The sequence below is a fragment of the Thermothielavioides terrestris genome, chromosome 1 (genome assembly GCF_000226115.1).
Source record: "Thermothielavioides terrestris NRRL 8126 chromosome 1, complete sequence".
In the NCBI taxonomy this organism is placed as follows: domain Eukaryota; kingdom Fungi; phylum Ascomycota; class Sordariomycetes; order Sordariales; family Chaetomiaceae; genus Thermothielavioides; species Thermothielavioides terrestris.
In genome coordinates this window covers 3,949,861-3,970,029 of record NC_016457.1, presented here as the reverse complement: position 1 = coordinate 3,970,029, position 20,169 = coordinate 3,949,861, and the positions used below count along the sequence as shown (strand labels likewise).

The following is a 20,169-nucleotide window of genomic DNA, read 5'->3' as shown; positions in this document are numbered from 1 at the left end:
TCTCGGTCGTCTCAGGGGGAGCCTTGATCTGCCCGTGTGCACCGCCGGGCCCGTCAGGCCGCTGGATTGGCCGACCCTAATTTACTTCCCTCCTGGTCGTTTGCGCGTGGCTGTTGTGTCTGGCCGCGTAGCGTGCGAGGTCCTTACATAGCCGCCGAGGTGCGCAGGAACTTGGTAAGTCACTGACTGTCATGAGCTCTTATACAAAACAACCCCGAACTGCCGCCACGCTGCTCAAGCTTGTCTGCAATCCTTTCGCCATCGCCACCGCCCGTGGACCCGGCGCTGACTGCCAGTATAGGGACACTCCGTGTGATCAGGTACCCTAACGCATCCGATGATAGTGCGTTGTTAAGCCAACGTGGGCGATTATGGTGGGCTATCCGGACCCCAACGAAGCGACACAAAAAACACAATGACTTCCAGGAGACCAGGGCCGCAGGCCTTCGGCTGGTCAGGTAATGTCAGGCCTGGAGACCCGCGGACCGGTCCGGTAGCCCCGAAGGAAGAGACCACTTTGAACACCAGGTGGACGGCCAGACGGCCAGCCGAAGCGAGTCACCAACCTGTGCGGTCCATCCCGCAAGCGGCCGCGTCTAGTCGCCTTCCGCAGGGGCTCTCCCAACGTCGGCCGTCTGACAGCCAGCCAGAACAACCACGCTACGTGCCACGACCACAGATCCGCAGTTCCATTGGCAGTGCAGCTGGGCTGATGGCTGGGGTGACGGACGGGACGCGTTCATCTTCATCCGCCTCTAGCAGAATTCCAGCCCCTAACGCGAAGCCTCGAAACATTCTCCGGCGGAAACGCTCTGGATTGTCGCAGGATACCGGCAGCGCCCGCAATGACTCGCGGAATGACTCGATCGGCACGACCTCATCGGATTCCTATCCTCGTGCTCAGACTCCCCTGGACGTTTCTCATCTCGACCGCGAGTTGACCCAGAGCCCGATGGAGATCAGGGTAGCACAACAAGTGGAGATCCCGTTGACGAAGGCCCAAACGGTCACGATATATCCCGAGTTGGACAGATACCGCGACATCAAGCCTCCCGCCCGTCCCGAAAGCCCCGGTCCCAACCTACCCTCCCGGATTGCAACAAACGATCTACCTCCACCCACTCCGCTGTTTTCTGGAACCAGCAGCCAGCTCAGTGCTTTCAGTGGCAGTCCCTCTACGAGGTGGTCGGAATCGCCGGGACCCGGGCCATACAGTCGTGACACCACACCGACCTCCATATCCTCGCACTCTCCGGGGCTGGTGGCCCCGATACGCATCCACCCGCCCGGGACTAGGGTACGACAGGCCGACCCAGCCCTAACACGACCTCCGGTTACGCGGAGAAGGACAGGGAGCGTCTCGAATGAAGTGAGCTCTGTAACCGCGGACCACCAAGGTTTGACAGCTGTCAGGGAACTATCGACCTCGTCATCCTCCAACTCGACAGTTCGCGCCAGTGAGACCACGGAGAAGAAAGCCAAAGCCTTAACCCAGCGTCCGCACAGTCCTCCTCCGCGAAAGTCATCCCAAAAGCCCAAGGAGAGTCGAGATGGAGCCATATCCGTTCCAAGACCATCCCATGACGCTCCTCGACCGCAAGCTGCATCGCTGCCGTCAACAGCGACAACATATTCCCAGCCGCGGCTTGTCCAAGCCGCGAAAACCACTGCCTCTGCGCAGCCGACGCCCCCTGTGCGACCGAGCCGCGATGGAACTGTCGACCTCCATGCCCAATCAGGCCAATCCATCCCCGTCATACAAAGTAATCTGTCATCGAGCTCATTGCCAGAGAGACAGGAAAGCGGCCTCTTGGCCTCGGGCCCGACCAGTCGGTTGGCCATTCCATCGTCCCACTCGGAGAAGCCGTCGAGCCGCCCCCCTGCTAGGGAGCCCACTCCTGCACCTAAATCCATTTCTAGTGCCGCGACGACTGTATCCAAACAGGAGACAGCGAGACCCTCCCGAACACCTAGCCCTAGCGTGTCGTCAACGTTCAAGACTCGGTTTCCTCTGTTTGGGCGACGAACGAAGACGGTCCCCGAGCCCGCTCAGCCGGACAACAAGGAGAAACACCCGAGGAAAGGACCAGCTGCCGGGACAGGTCACGAGGGTTACGGACGGATAGGCTCAGTGCGCAGGAGGAGCAACACTATGGCGAACACTACTCGTGTGATCCCGGGGACCATGTCCTCGCAGGAGAGCTTGAGCAGTAACCCATCTTACGACGCATTCCTGATGGAAAGGATGGCCCCGGTTATTATCGCTGGTGGAGAAGTCATTGAGAACAGGAACACCAGCTCGGAGCTGACGCGTACCGAGAGCAACCAGAGCTCAGCCTTCAGGCGGCCGAGCGTTGAGTCTCACAGTAGCTCCCAGGTTTCGTTGTCATCTCGCGAAGTGCCTCGGAAGTCCTTGTGGCCGTCACCTTTACCCCGCAGCGCGACACAGCCGCCTTCGCTGCGCAGCCGCCGGCCATCCGAGAGCAGTGACTCCGAGGCGGTGGCCACGAAGCCCACGCTAGCCCTCAGGAGGTCGGCGCAACGACTCAAGTCTGGCGAACAAGAGCCCCTGAGGCTGCCCAAGCCGATCGTCACTCAGGCTCAGGCCGTTTCGCCCTCTATGACCAGCCTGGATGCCAGCATCTTGTCTGACGACTCTATCGTTGACCCTTCGGCTGAACCGGCTCCCGCCGCAAAGGAACCTGCGAGGACGGCAGCAGCCTCCGGACCGAAGAAGCTCACAAGGCGACCCAGGTCCCCCCGCAAGTGGAACTTCTTTGGGCGCTCCCAGAGTCAGCCGGCGGCAGAGAAGAAGACGGACGCAGCGAAGACAATTGCCGCCACAGTCAAAACTGTCCAGAACAAGCCCGTGGCGTTCTACACGATAATGGACTCATCGGAACAAGAAGATGCCGAGCCAGTTGACCTGGAAGAGGTCCTTCGCGAAGCAAGAGGCATAGCAGTCACCAGCCCTGACCAGCCCCCATTGGCAGATCCCGACTTCAGGAGACCATCTCTGACAGAGCCCGCGGAACCTTCCCAACAATCGGGTCTACAGCGGACCGAGCCCGAGCAGCCAGCAGATTCGAATAGCCCTGTCGCAAGCGCGGCTACACCGCCTGTTTCTTCACTTCCCGGGTCAAACCCCGATCCCATGCCGGCGCCAGCGCCTTCCAAACAGGCGCCCGTCCTGCGCCAGGGCCCAGGCCGACCAAGCAGACTGCCCCAAGTGGGACGTATCCCAAAGGTTGTCAGCGCTCGAGCCCAGCAAATATCCCCCAAGAGCTTCTCAAGGCCGTTTCACCGCCTGAGTGTCCAGATGACTCCTGCGGCGCCTGATCTTCGAGACGAGAATTCGGTAGCAAAGGGGCCAAGCCCTCCGAAACCGTCGACGCCGGAACCTTCCTCGGAGCATCCGGTCCCAGCGAGCGACTCCAACTTCTCCGCCTTGATTTATGGCGTGCCGAGATTGCCGCCGCCGGTTTCGACTCAACCTGGACCGGAATTCCTGTCGTTCTCGCCCCGGAAGAACTCGCAGTGCACTACGACGACGTCGTCCAGCAGCTCCGGAGGTCTCTTGAGCTATGCCGATGCCACTGCTATTGTGCCGGAACCAGATGCGCCCCTTGCCGAGGACGAGATCTGGGATGAGTACAATGACTTGCTTGGTGACGATACGATAAGGTTGCCGGTAACGGAACCGACAACTCGGCCGAAACCGCTGCAACTTGACGGATCCGCGTTCGGCGATGGGAAGCTGATCGAGGCGGCCTTGGAGTCGCCAACACTAAGTCCTCCCCCGTTGCCGAGTCTGGTTGATGCCTTGCGGTCGGGTATGGAGCACCCATCATCGAGCGTCAACGGCTCGGACATGGCCGAAGAAGTCAAACGAATGCTGGACTGCGACCCCACGCCGGAGAACTCGGTGGTTGCGCTTGATCCCACAAGCAGTCAGGAGACCAAAGTCCATAGCTTCGGTACGGGCGAGCAAACCGGGGAACCAGCAGCATCAAGGAAACGGAGCAGCATCTCCTCCGTTCAGCAAGCTCGGCGATCTGACGCCAGTGGCAGCACCCAGGGCTCGGAAGACAGTTCGCCTCTGTCCCAGGTCAACCTGCGAGTAGGCTCTATGACTGTCAGCAAGTGGCTCACGTTTGGTCATGTTCTCTTCAGCCCGGTCCGGGACGAGTTGGTCTCGGATGCCGGCTCTCTCAAGCGGCCGTCCATTCTTGTGGTTGACGGACTGGGCAACGACGACTGGTCCTTCTACGCGGCAGAGACATACCCGGCGGCTACATTCTTCAACCTCTCCCCGCGCGCCCCTCTTCCGGCCGAACACCGGAGCGAGACATCCTTCCCGCTCAGTCCTCCGAACCACCACCAGGTCCAGTACTTAAGCCACACGGCCAAGTTCCCTTTTGGCGCGCAAAGCTTTACTGCCGTTGTCTTCCGCTTCCCGGCCGCGGCCCCGGAGGGACACTACCGCAACATCATCTCGGAAGCGCGGCGGGTGCTGAAGCCAGGTGGCTACATCGAGTTGTCCATCCTCGATGTGGACTTGAACAACATGGGCAACCGCTGCCGTCGCACGGTGCGTCGCCTCAAGGAACGCATCCACGCCCGGGCGCCCGATACCTGCCTCGGATCGACCTCTGATCTCATCCTCCGTCTTATCGGCCGTAGGGGCTTCACCGACATCAAGATATGCCGGGTAGGCGTCCCCGTCGCCAGCAGTATCACCCGCTCTTCAGGTAGCGAAGCGGGAGGCGCCGGGAAGCGGAACTCGACCGGTGCCGGTGGCGGGCCGAGTAAGGCCAAGCCGAGAAAGGACGAGCGCAGCCTCCCCGAGATGATCAACGACGAAGGCCCGGTCGCGGACGAGAGCATCGCGCAGTCGGTGGCCAAGGTCGGCCGGTGGTGGTACAGCCGGTGCTACGAGAGCGCCGCGGCGCCCGGGATCAGCCCATCGTCGCGCGGCAGTATCTGGCGCGACAAGGCGCTGCTCGCCGAGTGCGAGGAATGGGGCACGAGTCTCAAGCTGATGGTCTGCCATGCGCGGGTGGCGGATGGAAGGGCTCGAGTGGCGAGCATCTGAGGCCTCCTGGGGCCGCCTTCTTTTTTTTTTTCTTCCTCCTCTTCCAACTCTCGAGTTTCCGGCGTTGTGTGGTGTTCTTGAGGTTGTCGGACTTCCATTTCTCAACAAGCATTGGCGCGGGACGAAAGAACGAAATGTGCAAACGAATATGCATCCGAAGACCAAGAGGGCGCGAGCCCGAGGGTATTATCTGTCATGGACGATGACGAGACGACACTTTCTGGCGATAAGGTTGCCGGTAATACAGAGCGGCTCAAGCAACCTGCCCATGCTCTTTTCGCTTCGCACTACCCCACCATCGACAGGAACGCAGCGGGACGGACTTAATTGCAGCTACGCTTTTATTGTTTCATTTGCTTTACTTGTTTTCTCTTTTGCCTGTCGCGGCGAGTCTGGGCATGGCCGTTCTGCTGAAGAAGCTGCAACTCTACTAATTATGTTCCGGAAACACTCGAGGTAATGGGCATTGGCCGGGTCCGGTGCGCTCGCAACCTCTCTGCTTCCCTCTCCGCTCTGTGTTTCTCAGGGCAGGGGGCTTTTGGTACTTTTTTGTTGGCCTTTTTTCCTTACGGGGGAGACGAGAGGGTGCGAGCTGCTGAGGACAGGCCCGCTGGCTGGGCTGGGTGCCGGGGTCGGCGTATCTCGGTGGATGGATTATGATGATGGTTGGATGACATGATGGGTGTTAGGATGGATGTATGTTCTGCAAATGGCTTCTGCTTGATTTTTGTCACGTCGGGTTATGGGGTTGGGTGTTGGTGTTGGATGAGCGAGCGAGCATCCGAGAGATACCCCCGGTCCTTTTCCAGCTGGTCTTCTGAGGAAGGGAGGTTTGAGAGTGACGCCACGAGCGATGCTGAATGAGATAATATTTGTGCCTCGAAGATGGCTTCCAGTTGGGTGTTATGGCAGAACTGCATATGTAATGTTGACCGCGCGGTGTGTCTCACATCTACAGTGGGAATACGACTTCGATATGTTTCACTGGGGTGTATTCGGTAATCCGTAGGTGTATGTACTCCGTATGTCGCTCACCATCGGAGGGAGTGCCGAGGAGATGTCAATTTCACCCTCGTTGCGGCTCCCTGCAGGGTCTGTTGCACACTACCCGAGCGCTGGAACTTGGTTGTGTTCCCAGGGCCATGGGTGCCGCGAAGATGCATCCTCTGGAGTCTTAACTCCATCTGTGGTCCTTGTAGGTACCTTACCTTAGCTATGCAAGTTCAATACCAGGATGAGCCAGCGATCATTAGCCGGGTACTCGGCGTTGAAGCTTCCAAATCTCAGGTTGGTCTTTGCTTTAGCAGCTACGGAATTGTTACCGAAATTTCAAAGCAAGTTGAGGTAGAATCGTGTCATGGTAAGTTCACGTTGAAAGAAGCTGTTGTCTGTGCACAGGAGCCACAGAGCGCTTTGTTCCGAGTACCCAGGGCCAAGACCGCGCTGGGGCCCACTGTGGGCGCGGCAGGACCCACCCTGTCGAAGCGCATCCCGGCAACGTTAACGCATCACCACGCACGGCAGCTCAACTTCCATTTCCACCTAACTCCCACTCTCAACCACGGTCTCGTTGTCACGCAAACGGATCGCAAACTCGGCACGTTTGCAGCTCAGACGCACAAGCTCTCCTACCTGCCGACCAGCTGAATATCCTGCCGTGTCCGCGACATGGTCTAAGATGGGCGTTGTTGAGCCGCGACTCGCCCCCTGCTTGGTCCCTGGAGTCGAGCACGCTGCCACCCCTGCCGCTTCTCGTGCCTTGTCCAGGTAGTTAACCGGATACCTTTAAGCACACGCGACCAGGGCGACACGAGACACCCGCAGCACCTGCCGGACAGTTGGATTACACCGTCTCGGTTGGGCGAGGCAAGCTGAGCCGGGCCAGTAGATGCTCGGCGGTCGCCGCGAACGCGCACAGGGCGAGCTGTCTTGCTCTTTTCTTCCTTTCGTTCCGTCCTCGAATACGCCACCACCATGACACGGCGAATTGTAGGTTCTGCCAGCCCGCCCACAGGCCGCCCGCACAACTAACCCCCTCCCGCAAACCAGGTCCGCACGATGGTGCAGACCGCCACGGCGGCCGTCTTCACCTTCATCGTCATCTTCTTCCTCGACCGCAACTTCCGCGTGCTGCCGAACGCCCTGCACGAGTACCTGCCCACGCACCACGCCGGCACCGTCGTCACCGACATCACGCTGACCACCTGCTCGTCGCTCAACCTGTTCTCCTCGTGCAAGCTCGACCCGGCCGTCTGGCACCGCATCGACAAGGAGCTGTACCTGAACAAGGGCATGTTCTCGTCCGCCTACCTGCACGTGCAGCGCAAGCGCGAGGAGGAGCTGACCGCCGAGGATAAGGTCGTGGTGGATGTCAGCGTCGGGAGGCTGGACCCCAGCGTTGCGGAGGAGGAGAAGAAGGGGAAGTGGACGGGGAAGGGGCAGCAGGAGCATGGGGGGAAAGGAGAGGATGATGGTAAGGAGATTCGGGAGGGGAAGTGGGAGTCGAGACCGGGCGGGCTGTGGGTCAAGAGGAGTAATAAGCGCGGCGTGAGCGACTCCAAGGATGCCGTGACGGGGGTGGACGTGCTGTTTGGTGACGATGCCGTCGAGGCCCGGCCCGGGTGGTCGTTCACGGGGACGGCGTTGCTGCTGGATGCCGGCTCGGGCGTGCCTCCTGCGCATGTCACCATCCGGAGGGGCCCCGAGGAGAAGCCGTACCAGCCCGCGCCCAAGATTGGGGAGAACGGGCGGTTCAAGATCGTGCAGTTGGCGGATCTGCATCTGAGTACGGGGGTTGGGCGCTGCCGGGATGCGCTGCCAGAGGACTGGAACGGCGGGAAGTGCGAGGCGGACCCGAGGACGCTGGATTTTGTGGCCAAGGTCCTGGAGGAGGAGCGGCCGAACTTGGTCGTGCTTAGCGGGGACCAGGTGAATGGAGGCACCGCACCGGATGCGCAAACGGTGAGCGGCAGCAATATGTGCTATGTCTTCTCGCTCGCGGAGCGGCCCACTAACATGACCCAGGCCATCTTCAAGTACGCGCAGCTGCTCATCAAACACAAGATCCCGTACGTCTCCATCTTCGGTAACCACGACGACGAGGGCTCCATGTCTCGGTCCGCGCAGATGGATCTGATCGAAAAGCTGCCGTACTCGCTGTCCAAGGCCGGGCCCCTGGACGTCGACGGAGTGGGCAACTACTACATCGAGGTGCTGGCGCGCGGCAGCTCGGGCCACTCGGCCATCACGGTCTACCTGCTCGACACGCACTCGTACTCGCCCAACGAGCGCAAGTACCCGGGCTATGACTGGATCAAGAAGAGCCAGATCGACTGGTTCCGCAGCACGGCCCAGGGGCTCAAGAAGAAGCACAAGGAGTACACGCACCACCACATGGACGTGGCCTTCATCCACATCCCCCTCCCGGAGTATGTGTCGCCGAACCTGACGCTCGTCGGCGACTGGAAGGAACCCAGCACCGCGCCGGCGTATAACTCGGGCTTCTACGACGCCCTGGTCGAGGAGGGCGTCGTGATGGTCAGCTGTGGGCAGTACGTGAGCCCGAAAAACAATACACCCAAAAAACTCTCCCCCACCCCCACCTTGACTAACCCGTTTTTTTACCAGCGACCACGTGAACGAGTACTGCGCGCTGTCGCGCGCCGAGGACGGCACGCCGGCGCTCTGGATGTGCCACGCCGGCGCGGCGGGCTTCGGCGGCTACGCCGGCTACGGCGGCTTCCACCGCAAGATCCGCGTCTTCGACTTCGACATGAACGAGGCGCGCATCACCACCTGGAAGCGCGTCGAGTACGGCCCGGACGCGGACAGCCGCATCGAGGAGCTCATGCTGGTCGACGCCGGCAAGGTGGTCGCGCCGCCGGCGGTGGAGGAGCAAGGGGAGGAGGGAGAGGGGCAGCAGTGGCAGCCCGGACCGCCGCCGCCGCCGCAGCAGCCGCAGCAGAAGCAGCAGAAGTAGCAGTAACGGATGGACGAAGGGGGGTTTTGTGCGAGTGTGTGTATGTGTGTGTGTGTGTGTGCATGGACGTGTGTGTGTGTGGACGTGTGTGTACCGTTGCGTTGGACTGTGTTCCTGTAGGCGAAGGCGGAGGCAACAAAACTGGACGGGTTTTGGTAGGACAGGACTTGCACATGGATGGAGTTTGGGGAGTTCACACTACTGAGGACCGGCTCTGGTTTTCCATTTTACATAGGGTTCCGCGTTTGGTTGAGTCGTTCGCTTAGAGGGATCAAGCATATATGTGTGGTCGCCGCTATTGTAGATATGGACATATTTTAGTTATTGACCGCAACGGTTCTTAACCGCGGGAGGTGAAAGTAGGCTCTGTAATGGAGACTGAAGCAGTCGCTTGTGCTACCGCGGTTGCCTGGAGCATGCCGGATCGGGGGCCCCTTGCCGGAAAATAACAAAACACGAGAGGACGAGGGGATGTTCTCATTCATCACAGCGAATACGGCCCCACACCGAACGTTACCTCCGGCTCAGCGGGAGCCGAGATCGTTGGACAGTGCTCTTTAGTCTTTACTCTGTGTATACTTCCGGAGAGGCTCAAGAACCTTTCGTCATAGAAAAACTGCACGTCACATTTCCAATTATTTTCAGTCTTATTGGATAGAAGGAGTAGCACTTCCTCTTCAGAATCGCTCGCTCGGCCCGGCGTAAAACGCGACTCGGCTCGACTTGGCTCCGCAGAGCCCCGCTTTGACAGCTGGAGGGGAATGGTTCCTCAGCAATGAGCCAGCTCACGTTGCACCTCGGACCGCGCGCTGCCCTCTCTAGTGGAATCGGTCGCGGGTGAATTCCCCTGCAACGGACTAAGGAGATGTTGGTGAAGGCTTACTAAAGGACTATGGGACTGGTGTGATCCTTCCAAGGGCGTGACATCGTCCGCCCATTCCCCTCCTTCTTGCGGAGCATGGAAGATTGCCTAGAAATAAGTGGATTTCTAAGCCCCGCATATGATGTAGTTAGACAGCTTTGTGCGAACCGGCCTGAAACTCTCGACGTACTTCTAGCCCATTGTCCCTCGAAAAACTCCCTGAGCGAGCACCTCAGTTAATGCGCCGGCTTGCTTTGCTAGGGACACACTTGCGCCGTTCAAGTTCCACAACCACCGATCACCACCACTCAGTCAACTCCGCCAGAATGGCTGAGACGAAGTCCGACATCCACCTCTACACGGCCCAGACGCCCAACGGCATCAAGATCTCGATGCTGCTGGAAGAGCTGGGCCTGCCGTACAAGGCACGACCGGACCACGTTGACTCCAGCACACAGCGCAGTTGCTAACAGGTGAAACCAGGTCACGGCCATCGACCTCCAGAAGAACACGCAAAAGGTATGCCCGCATGGGTGCTCTTAACCCGGGCCCGAGAGACCCGGAAGCCGGCTAGAAAAGCCCGTCCAGCCCCAAACTCGGCTGACATGTTTGTCCGGGCCAAAGGAACCATGGTTCCTCGAGATCAACCCCAACGGCCGCATCCCCGCGTTGACCGACACTTTCACCGACGGCTCAACCATCCGCCTGTTTGAGAGCGGCTCCATCATGCAGTACCTCGTGGACCGCTACGACACGGAGCACAAGGTGTCGTACCCGCGGGGCTCGCGCGAGTACTGGGAGGTGAACAACTGGGTATGTGCCTAGCGGTTGTGCGGCCTCGCGCGGTGCGGTACCAGATGACGCTGACTTGCGTGTGGGACAACAACAGCTGTTTTGGCAGATGGGCGGCTTGGGGCCGATGCAAGGGTGGGTGATGCCCTGCCTCTGCTCACCTTGTTGCGGCGACGTGTGATGCGGGGAAGGGCTAACGTGCGGGTTTAGCCAAGCAAACCACTTCACCCGTGAGTTTTCCATTTTCGAGCCCGAGTCTGGCCCTTGGTTGACTGACAACACGGCCAGGATACGCGCCCGAGAAGATCCAGTACGGCATCAACCGGTACCAGAACGAGACGCGCCGGCTGTACCGCGTCATGGAGACGCAGCTGAGCAAGTCCAAGTCGGGCTACCTGGTCGGAGACCGGCTAACCATCGCCGACCTTGCCTGCTGGGGCTGGGTCGCCTCTGCCTGTGAGAGACTCCTTTCTGGCCCTGTGTTGTTGTTGTGTGACCCAGATCCGAAAGTTGGGGGCCTGCTAACGAAAATTGAAAGACTGGGCGGGCATCCCGCTCCACGAGTTCCCGCACCTGAATGCTTGGGTCGACAGGATCGTGGCCCGCCCAGCGTGCGAGAAGGGCAGGCATGTGCCGAAGCCGCACACGGCTCTGGAAAACAGGAACAAGACGCAGGAGGAGCTGGACAAGGCTGCCGCGGAGACGAGGGCCTGGGTGCAGCAGAGCATGGCTGAGGATGCGAAGAAATGAGCGTTCTCCCATAATGGTAGGCGGGGCAATGGGGGTTAGCTCTGCTGAGTGGTGACTCTTATGACCATGAGGATTGAAGTGCCTTTCTGGAATACCGAGTGCCTAAGGTAGAGGTAGGTTAGGTAATTTACATAGTGTAACTTGGAGTACAGATGGAGCGTCGGGGCAAGATATCACGTGACAATTCGCACGCCTAGACTGGCTTAGTTAGCCCCACAGCTCGTGGCAAACATTCTGGGCTGGCTCAATCCTTTGCCGCATCTGGCCCAGGATGTGAAAAGCATCGCGTCGCCTTCAACCATCACAACACATCGCTTTTCCCACCGACATCGCATACCGTCGCGAACCACACAGACAAGATGGCGTGGAGAAATCAAGGTATCACCGGATCGAACAACATCCCCTTGGGCAAGCGCCGCTTCGGCAGCGATGTCCAAGAGGCCGGCGCCCCGAACGGCAGTGCATCGCCCAATGGCCTCTCCAATGGCCTCTCCAATGGCGACCGCGACGTCAAGCGCGGCCGCAGCCCTGAGCGTAGGTCGCTTCCATGCCTCTCAGTGTATTTTTTCTGGTTTCACTCTGTCGCGCTGACACTCCTTCACAGGATCCGAGCAGGATGGACCGAGGCGTCGCAAGAAGCGCAACCGCTGGGGCGACGCGACCGAGAACAAGGCCGCCGGCCTGATGGGGCTTCCCACTGCCATCGTTGCCGACATGACCATCGAGCAGCTCGAAGCATACACCCTGCATTTGCGCATCGAAGAGATTACGCAGAAGCTCAAAATCGACGATGTCGTACCCGCCGACGGAGACAGGTATGTTGGTTGAACTGATATGTTTCAATCTCTATTTGCCAGTGCTGACGGGAGTGCGCGCAGATCTCCATCGCCGCCGCCCCAGTACGACAACCATGGTCGCCGTATCAACACCCGCGAATACCGTTACCGCAAACGCCTGGAGGATGAGCGTCACAAACTGATCGAAAAGGCCATGAAGACGATTCCGAACTATCACCCGCCCCAGGACTATCGCCGGCCCACCAAGACCCAAGAGAAGGTCTACGTGCCGGTGAACGATTACCCAGAGATTAACTTCAGTATGATTGCTAACCCTCTAACCTCTCTAACCACTTTGATCATCCCGTCCCCTCCGTCCCTTAGGTACTTGGCCAGGCGCTTGTGTCAGCATTTTCTCGTGATGCTGCGCCTTGCGGGTTGACCCTGCTGGACACTAACTTGAACGCTGTTCTCTGTCTCGATCCACTGTACTAACACTTAGCTTCCCTCTTCAAGTTGGCTTACTTATCGGACCCCGTGGCAACACACTCAAGAAGATGGAAGCAGAATCTGGCGCCAAGATTGCCATCCGCGGAAAAGGCTCAGTGAAAGAGGGGAAGGGCCGCTCTGACGCTGCGCACTCCAGCAACCAGGAAGAAGATTTGCATTGTTTGATCATGGCCGACACGGAGGAGAAGGTCAACAAGGCGAAGAAGCTGATTCACAATGTCATCGAGACGGTGTGTACCCTTCTCCCCTGCTTGACTGTCAGCACGCCAGCGGTGCTAACTAAGTCACTAGGCCGCGTCGATCCCCGAAGGCCAGAATGAGCTCAAGCGCAACCAACTGCGCGAGCTTGCCGCCTTGAACGGGACTCTCCGTGACGACGAGAACCAGGCATGCCAGAACTGTGGCCAGATCGGGCACCGCAAGTACGATTGTCCCGAGAGGCAGAACTTCACCGCCAACATTATCTGCCGTATCTGCGGCAATGCCGGCCACATGGCTCGTGATTGCCCGGATAGACAGAGGGGTTCCAGCTGGCGTAACGACGGTCCGATGGGCCGGCCTGGTGGTCGCCTGGGCGGCGGCGGCGGAGGCGATGCTGTGGACCGCGAGTACGAGGTATGTTGATTCCACCGCAGTCACGGTATGTGAGCGACTGGTACACTGACGGACATCGCAGCAACTTATGCAGGAACTCGGCGGAACCGGGGCGGCTCCTGCGCGCATCGAAGCTGGCCCTGGATCTCACGGTCCTCCTGGCGGCGGAGGCGATGCTCGGCCTTGGGCGCGCGGTCCGACCGGCGCCCCGGCTCCTTGGCGTGTCCGGAACAACGACCGCGACCAAGACGGCGGCAATGGTCCTACTGGCGGCCCGGCACCCTGGGTTCGCGACCGAGACCGCGACCGAGACCGCGACCGCGACCGTGGCTACCGCGGCGCCGATGGGCGCGATGGAGGCGACAGCTATTACCCTGGTCAAAGCTCGTACGGCGCGGCGCCTCCTTCGCTCCCCTCGGCCCCCGGCACTGCTCCTTGGCATCAACCCATGGGACCTCCAGCCGGATATGGTGGCTACCCAAGCTACGGCGGTTACGGCGCTCCTGGTGCTCCTCCGGGAATGGCTGGCGCCCCTCCTGGCCTGCCTCCCCCTCCCCCTCCCCCTCCTGGTGCTGCGCCTCCCGGCCTTCCGGGCGGGCTGAATGCGCTCATTCAGCAGTACGCCAATGCCGTTCCGCCTCCACCCCCGCCTCCGCCGCCGTCGGGCGATGCTCCGCCGCCGCCTCCTCCTCCCATGGACCTGCCGCCGCCTCCTCCGGTATCTTAAGGGCGAAGGTATACTGACTGGTATGGTGTGTGCTTAACTCCACAGCGTATCTAGGTTGACAGGGCCGCTCGCCACGTGAGCAGCAGAATACTGGGGACTAACGAGTAGCGCGGAGAATTCTTATTTTTCCTCACATGTTATTTTGGAAGTTTTGTTTGGCGCAGAGGTGGTGACGTTACATCCGCGCTCAAGTGCGCAAATAGTTGTGACAGGCCATCACCTATTCGGCGCTCCCAGCTTGAAATTCCCAGTGTAGTCAAAATACCAGGTATTATGTGCCCAAAACGCTGCTGGCCCTTCTTACCTCGCTGAGGCTCACTTGCCTGTTCGGGCTATCATGCATGTTTCGATTCGATGTTTTCGGCGCCTGCAGCTTTGAAGCCCGCAAGGTTCTCTCGTGACATCACCCAAGGAGCTTGGGCCCACCTCTGCTGCTCCCGCCTCCGCAAGAGCAACTGTGGGGAGAGCGACCCCACTGAAACCACCCCAGCTCCCATCCAGCTCCCTCGGCTTCGCTGGCTACGGAGTACAGTTATAGGGCAGCGGTTCATCCGTCATTGGTTTCCAGTTCCCCTTTGGGTACTTCCATTCTTCGGTAACCGTTCCGACTCTGCTGTTGCACCTTGGTCGCCCGTCGGCTATTGCGGATCCGCCCGCTGCAACAGCTGCCTGCAGTAGCTGCTGTTTGAGAGAAGCTCACGTCAGTCAGTAAACGTGCAAGCTCGTCGCCCAGCCCGAGCGACTGTCTGCCCCTCGAGCATCAGGCAACCAGCAGAGGCAGATTGTCACGGATACCAGCCGACGCATCTTAGATACAACAGTTGTCGGTTTCATTGGTATATAAGTGTCTCCGATGAAGTTGGACGCGAGTCTCCGGTGACCTCTCATCTACGCCCGTCCCACGTCCTTTCAACCGCCTGCGACCTTGTTCATGAGCAAGGGCGGCAAAGGGGCATCCTTCAATCCGCTGCCTTGACTCGCACCAGGTCGCTCAAGGAGGTCTACCGTTCTACGGAGCTTCTCAGACAAGATGATGAACCCGTTCTCGTTCCGGCCAGGGCCGGTCACATTCTGGACAACGGTCACCTACCTGGCTCTGATCATACCCATCATTGTCATCAATGAGAACACGCCGCCAGTACCGAGCGATGAGTCCCCGGTGCCAGGCATCAACCTCACCCAAGCCTGGCTCGACCTGACCACGCTTACTCGGGCTTACCACCCCTACAACAGCCGCTACAATGACGATGTCCGGAGCTTTCTGCTGCAGAGGATCCGTTCGGTCTTGGATGAGAACGACGTCGAGTGGACAACAGACGGGTGGGTGCCGGTGTCCCGAGGATGTTGGTTGAACTTTAACTGATCGTCATGGGAGCTTCAGGACTGGATCAAACAATGCGGATGCTGCAGTCACCGTTTTCGACGACATGAACTCGAACTGCACCTTCCTTATGGCATCCGGTGTGGTGGCAAATCCCAACACTCCCAAAGTTGCCGCGTATTTCGAAGGCACAAACATCCTTGTGTATATCAGGGGTAGAGCCGACGACCAAGGCAGATGGTGGGATGCGGAAGCCGCCCGTAATTCCAGGCGCAACAAGAAGGGGCTGACACTGGTGAATGCTCATTATGACTCGTAAGGCTCTGTGACCCTATCTTTGCCCCTTGTATTTGCACGTACGAGATTGCTGACCAATTCTCAGCGTCTCTACCGGGTATGGAGCAACAGACGACGGAATGGGCGTCGTGACTTGCCTGCAGCTGATCCAGTACTTCTCTCGTCCCGAGAACCAGCCTGAGAGGGGCATCGTGGTGATGCTCAACAACGGAGAGGAGGACTATCTGTACGGCGCCCGAGCGCTCGGACAGCATCCTCTGCAGCCATACATCCACACCTTCCTGAATCTCGAGGGCGCCGGTGCCGGCGGCCGGGCCATTCTTTTCCGCACCACAGACCGCGAGGTGACTGCCGCCTATGCTGGGTCCCCGGATCCCTTCGGCACCGTGATAGGCTCGGATGCCTTTGGTCTCGGCTTCATCCGGAGCGGCACCGACTATTCGGTTCTCTACGACGTGTACGGCCAACGCGGGCTCGACCTCGCTTTCTTCAAGCCCCGAGCCCGGTACCACACAAACCAGGACGACGCGAGGCACGCGTCCCAGGGGAGTCTCTGGCACATGTTGTCTGCCTCCGTCCACACGGCAACTCAGCTATCCAGCGACACCGGGAATACCTTCATTGGCCCCCGGCCCGACGGAGCGCGCGGCAAGGTGCAGAACGGCAGTCCAAGCGACGGGGTATGGTTTGATCTCTTCGGCAAGGGATTTGTACTCTTCGGTCTTAGGGGGATGTTCGCTTGGTCGCTGACTGTGCTGGTTGCCACGCCGCTGATCCTCATCCTCGTCTCCTACATTCTACACAGGGTGGATCGGTACTACCTTTTCAGCTCAGCCGCCAAGGTACACGACGAGCCTGACGAGCAGCCTGTGTCAGTTGGTGGATGGAAGGGCTTCTTCCGCTTTCCGTTCGCCCTTGTCGTGGCGGGTTCTTTGACCTTTGGAGCGGCGTTCTTGATGAGAAAGGTGAACCCTTTCATCATCTACAGCAGCCGGTATTCTGTGTAAGAAATCCTCATGCCATACTGCCCGAGAGAGCACCCGCTGACTTTGGAAAAATTAGATTGGCCATGATGACTTCGCTGTTCTACTTTACCTTCTGGGCCATTATGCGGGGCGCCAACTTCGCACGACCCAGCGCGCTGCATAGAAGCTATGTCCAGATCTGGCTGTTCATCCTCGGATGGGCCATACTCGTTGTTGTCACGGTCGCGGAAGACCGGCTGAGGATCGGGGCTGGCTACATGTTCGTGTTCCTTCAGTCGTCTGTGTTCCTGGCTCTCTTCATCGCGCTTTGTGAGCTGTTCGCACTGCCCAAGAAAGGGACCTGGGCTCGACGAGTGCGCGATGAGCAGGAGGCAAGGGACTTGCATCGGGGACGCTCCCACGGCGACCTTTCGCCTTCGCAGCTACCGCCTCCGGTACCCCATCAGGAGCCGACACCGCCGGGTACGAGGCAGTCGAACGCCTCTGCTTCGGGGCCGGCCAACCCGAATGCAGAGGACGATGACGCGGACATCGAAGCCCCGACAGAGCGCACACCGCTCGTGGGCGGCAACGCCGCAAGTGAACCGGCTCGCACCACATTCGCTACAAATTACCGCCGCTCCATAGCCGCGCTCGTCACCAGCGCCCGACGATACAGCGACAGCGGGCTCGGCAACGAGCCGTTCGAGCACGAGCAGGCTTGGTCCGGCCGGCTCCCCTCCTGGGCCTGGTTCCTGCAATTCCTCCTCCTCGGCCCCTTTACCATCATCTTGGTCGGGCAGACTTTGCTCATGCTCATCGATGCCGTCCATCAAACCGGCGCAGACGGAAGCAGCCTGCTCCTCCCTTACCTAATCGCGGCCCTCTGCACCGTTCTCCTCTTTTTGCCCCTGGCTCCCTTCATCCACCGCGTCACGCACCATATCCCCGTGCTCCTCCTCGTCATCTTCGCCGGCACGCTGATCTACAACCTCGCCGCCTTCCCCTTCTCCGCCAGCAACCGCTACAAGGTCTACTTCGTCCACACGCTCGACCTGGACGCCGGCACCAACCACGTCTGCTACACCGGCATCGAGACCTACCTCCGCGACGTCATCGCCGCGCTGCCCTCCGCCGCAGGCAGGAACGTGTCGTGCGCCGACTCGCCCAAGCGCCAGGGCCTCGTCACCTGCTGCTTCGACGGCGCGGCCACGCCCCCGCGGCTCGTCGGCGGCGGCGACTCCGATCTCCACGACCTCGTCACCGTCAACGCCACCCGCTTAGGCGGGGCCGACGGCAACAGCAACAACGGCGGCGTCGCGCGCGCGCGCATCGAGATCGCCGCCAACAACACCAAGGCGTGCTTCGTGGAGTTCGCCCGCCCCGTCGCGGGCTTGCGCGTGCAGGGCAGCTCCGGCTGGGACGAGCGGTTCGGACAGTTCCCCGAGGCTGGCGTCTCGAGTCTGCGGCTGTGGCATCGCGAGTGGGACCGGCCGTGGGTGGTCGAGGTGGAGTGGAAGGAGGCTGGGGGTCGGGAATCGGGGGGGCTGAGCGAGGCGGACATGACAACTACGCCGCCGCCGCCTGTGGATCGGGTGGAGGGGCATTACGATTTGGGGGGTAGTGATGGGGAGTTAAGGAGGAGGTGGTCGTCGGAGGATGATGATGATGATGATGGGAAGGGAGGCGCGTTGCACGGCGCGGTGGTGTGCATGTGGAGCGATGCAAATGTTGCCGGGACGATCCCGGCGCTGGACGAGGCGCTGGCGTTTGTGCCGGCGTGGGCGGCCGTGACGAAGTTGTCTGAGGGGCTGGTCGAGGGGCGGAAGGGGTTTTCGGTGTGACGGCGCCGGGGAGGGACGAGTTGTGTCCGCGCTACTGCTAGTCTGATTCTGCTTGGGGTTTTCTCTTGTATGCTGTGTTTGATCTTTGTTTCCTGGTAGTTGGGCCGGTATTGTAGGCAGACTGGGGCTGGAGGTGTAGGTTGGGTTTGTAGGGCATGTTCTGGGCAGTGATGGGGAGATCATTTCGGTGCTACGGTCTGCTGTCTGATGGAATCTGGGAAGCGACTAATTACCAATGAGAAAGATTACGCATGTTCTGGAAACCGAGGATGAGTTGGTGACGTTGGTTGGAAAAACATCCCAGTGTTTATAACTATGGAGCACTGCCTTCAACTTCTTGTTGCTGTCATGGATCGTGCCCAGATCACACCCATCGTAGGCCGTCATTCCGGTTTCAATTTCAGATATCTCGGGCTCCCAAAAGGGACTTGCCTTCGAACGGGCAGCTGCATCTTGACTTGACAGGCTGACGGGCAGCGGGGAGCTTCTTTGTATTGCAGGGTATTGCATCTCATCTCCCTCGCCTGCATCGTCGTTGTCCTACGGTGCCTATGTTGCATCGGCTCTCTTTCCCCTTCGATCTGCCGATCGCGCAGCCATCCGTGCTGCGCCGGGAGAGCCTCGGTGAGGTTGGACAGGTGGGATCTGCGTGGTACGTGGGTGCGGTTTCATTCAACAGAAGACGGCTATGCGATATGGAGGTGGGATCTGCGTGGAGGAGGTGGTTAAGGAGGAGTTGCGTCAGCGGCAACCTGTTTAAGGGGGTGTTTGCTACTTAGTATATGTGACTGTTCTCTGTCTCTACTACCGTATACGGCTATAACGACCCTCGTGCTCCGATGCCCGGGAAGGAGCATCGTTGATGTCGTGTTTGCGCTCCGCATTTAACAAGCTGGAAAATATGAAGCGGTCCTTTTGCGTAGGGGCTGGGGCAGAGCCCAGCTCCGCCGTCATCAGGTGTTACCACGGGATCGCACGAGAAGTGCTGATTCCTCGACTGATTTCGCTGGTAGGCAAGTGCGAGTGGAAGTGAAGTGTGTGCCTCAACTGTGGCACCCGAACGCTTTGACAGGTAGCACCTGTGTGCAAGGCAAGATCGAGCATGACTCAGGCGGCGGCAGCGACCAGATGGCGATGGTGATGGCGAGGAAGGGGAGACACGTCTGTCTGAGCTTGTGTGGCCCCTTCCATGCAGGCGGGCAAGATCATCAAACCCATGGCTTCTGGCTTCTGGAATGTTCATTGACCTACCTGATGTCTGAAAGGCAAGTTGGGCCCGGGGAATACCTCTTTCCCTTTGCAAGCACCATTGAGTACCTTCACGGTTTGCCCGTGGCGCCATCAACTTGAACCGCATCGAATGCAAATGTAAGGAATGAATTCGGTTTGCCCTCGCTCCTTCTCCCAGTCTCATGTGCCCAATCTCTTATATTCTGTTTCTACCTCGAAAGGCCCGTCAATCGCTCTCTTCGCTCTGACGACGGACAACCTCGCAACCCAATCCTGAAAACAACGCCCCTTTACTTCACGCCACTTGAGCGCGATCCCTCAACTTCCTGCAACCAAATAACCGTGACAGTGTCTCCGTCAAACATGAGCAACGTTTCGAAGTTGACGGCTGTCCTCCTGCTTGCGGCCTTTGCGCTGGTAGCGATGG

At 59.5% G+C, this 20,169-nt stretch overlaps 5 protein-coding genes across 5 annotated transcripts; all 5 read left to right on the top strand.

Moving 5' to 3' along the window:
• Nucleotides 1-415: 415 nt before the first annotated feature.
• On the top strand, nt 416-5,095 carry THITE_2041558 (uncharacterized protein; the record flags this gene model as incomplete). The annotated part of the gene is made up of 2 exons (XM_003649510.1): nt 416-1,128; nt 1,216-5,095. 2 exons carry the CDS (start codon nt 416-418, stop codon nt 5,093-5,095), a joined length of 4,593 nt encoding a protein of 1,530 aa, XP_003649558.1.
• Nucleotides 5,096-6,970: 1,875 nt separating this feature from the next.
• THITE_2108159 (uncharacterized protein) lies at nt 6,971-9,233 on the top strand. Its single transcript, XM_003649509.1, has 4 exons — nt 6,971-7,084; nt 7,145-8,056; nt 8,120-8,646; nt 8,723-9,233. The coding sequence occupies exons 2-4, from the start codon at nt 7,154-7,156 to the stop codon at nt 9,072-9,074; spliced, it is 1,782 nt and encodes a 593-aa protein (XP_003649557.1). The 5' UTR covers nt 6,971-7,084; nt 7,145-7,153; the 3' UTR covers nt 9,075-9,233.
• A 1,029-nt stretch (nt 9,234-10,262) lies between these two features.
• Nucleotides 10,263-11,478, top strand: THITE_121011 (uncharacterized protein; the record flags this gene model as incomplete). Its single annotated transcript, XM_003649508.1, has 7 exons — nt 10,263-10,361; nt 10,420-10,455; nt 10,561-10,749; nt 10,826-10,863; nt 10,939-10,958; nt 11,017-11,184; nt 11,267-11,478. 7 exons carry the CDS (start codon nt 10,263-10,265, stop codon nt 11,476-11,478), a joined length of 762 nt encoding a protein of 253 aa, XP_003649556.1.
• A 238-nt stretch (nt 11,479-11,716) lies between these two features.
• THITE_2108151 (uncharacterized protein) lies at nt 11,717-14,262 on the top strand. The gene is made up of 6 exons (XM_003649507.1): nt 11,717-12,012; nt 12,083-12,293; nt 12,357-12,574; nt 12,771-12,994; nt 13,056-13,379; nt 13,441-14,262. Exons 1-6 carry the CDS (start codon nt 11,838-11,840, stop codon nt 14,083-14,085), a joined length of 1,797 nt encoding a protein of 598 aa, XP_003649555.1. The 5' UTR covers nt 11,717-11,837; the 3' UTR covers nt 14,086-14,262.
• Nucleotides 14,263-14,939: 677 nt separating this feature from the next.
• THITE_2108145 (uncharacterized protein) lies at nt 14,940-18,670 on the top strand. Its single transcript, XM_003649506.1, has 4 exons — nt 14,940-15,405; nt 15,467-15,721; nt 15,789-16,706; nt 16,766-18,670. Exons 1-4 carry the CDS (start codon nt 15,116-15,118, stop codon nt 18,510-18,512), a joined length of 3,210 nt encoding a protein of 1,069 aa, XP_003649554.1. The 5' UTR covers nt 14,940-15,115; the 3' UTR covers nt 18,513-18,670.
• The last annotated feature ends 1,499 nt before the right edge of the window (nt 18,671-20,169 follow it).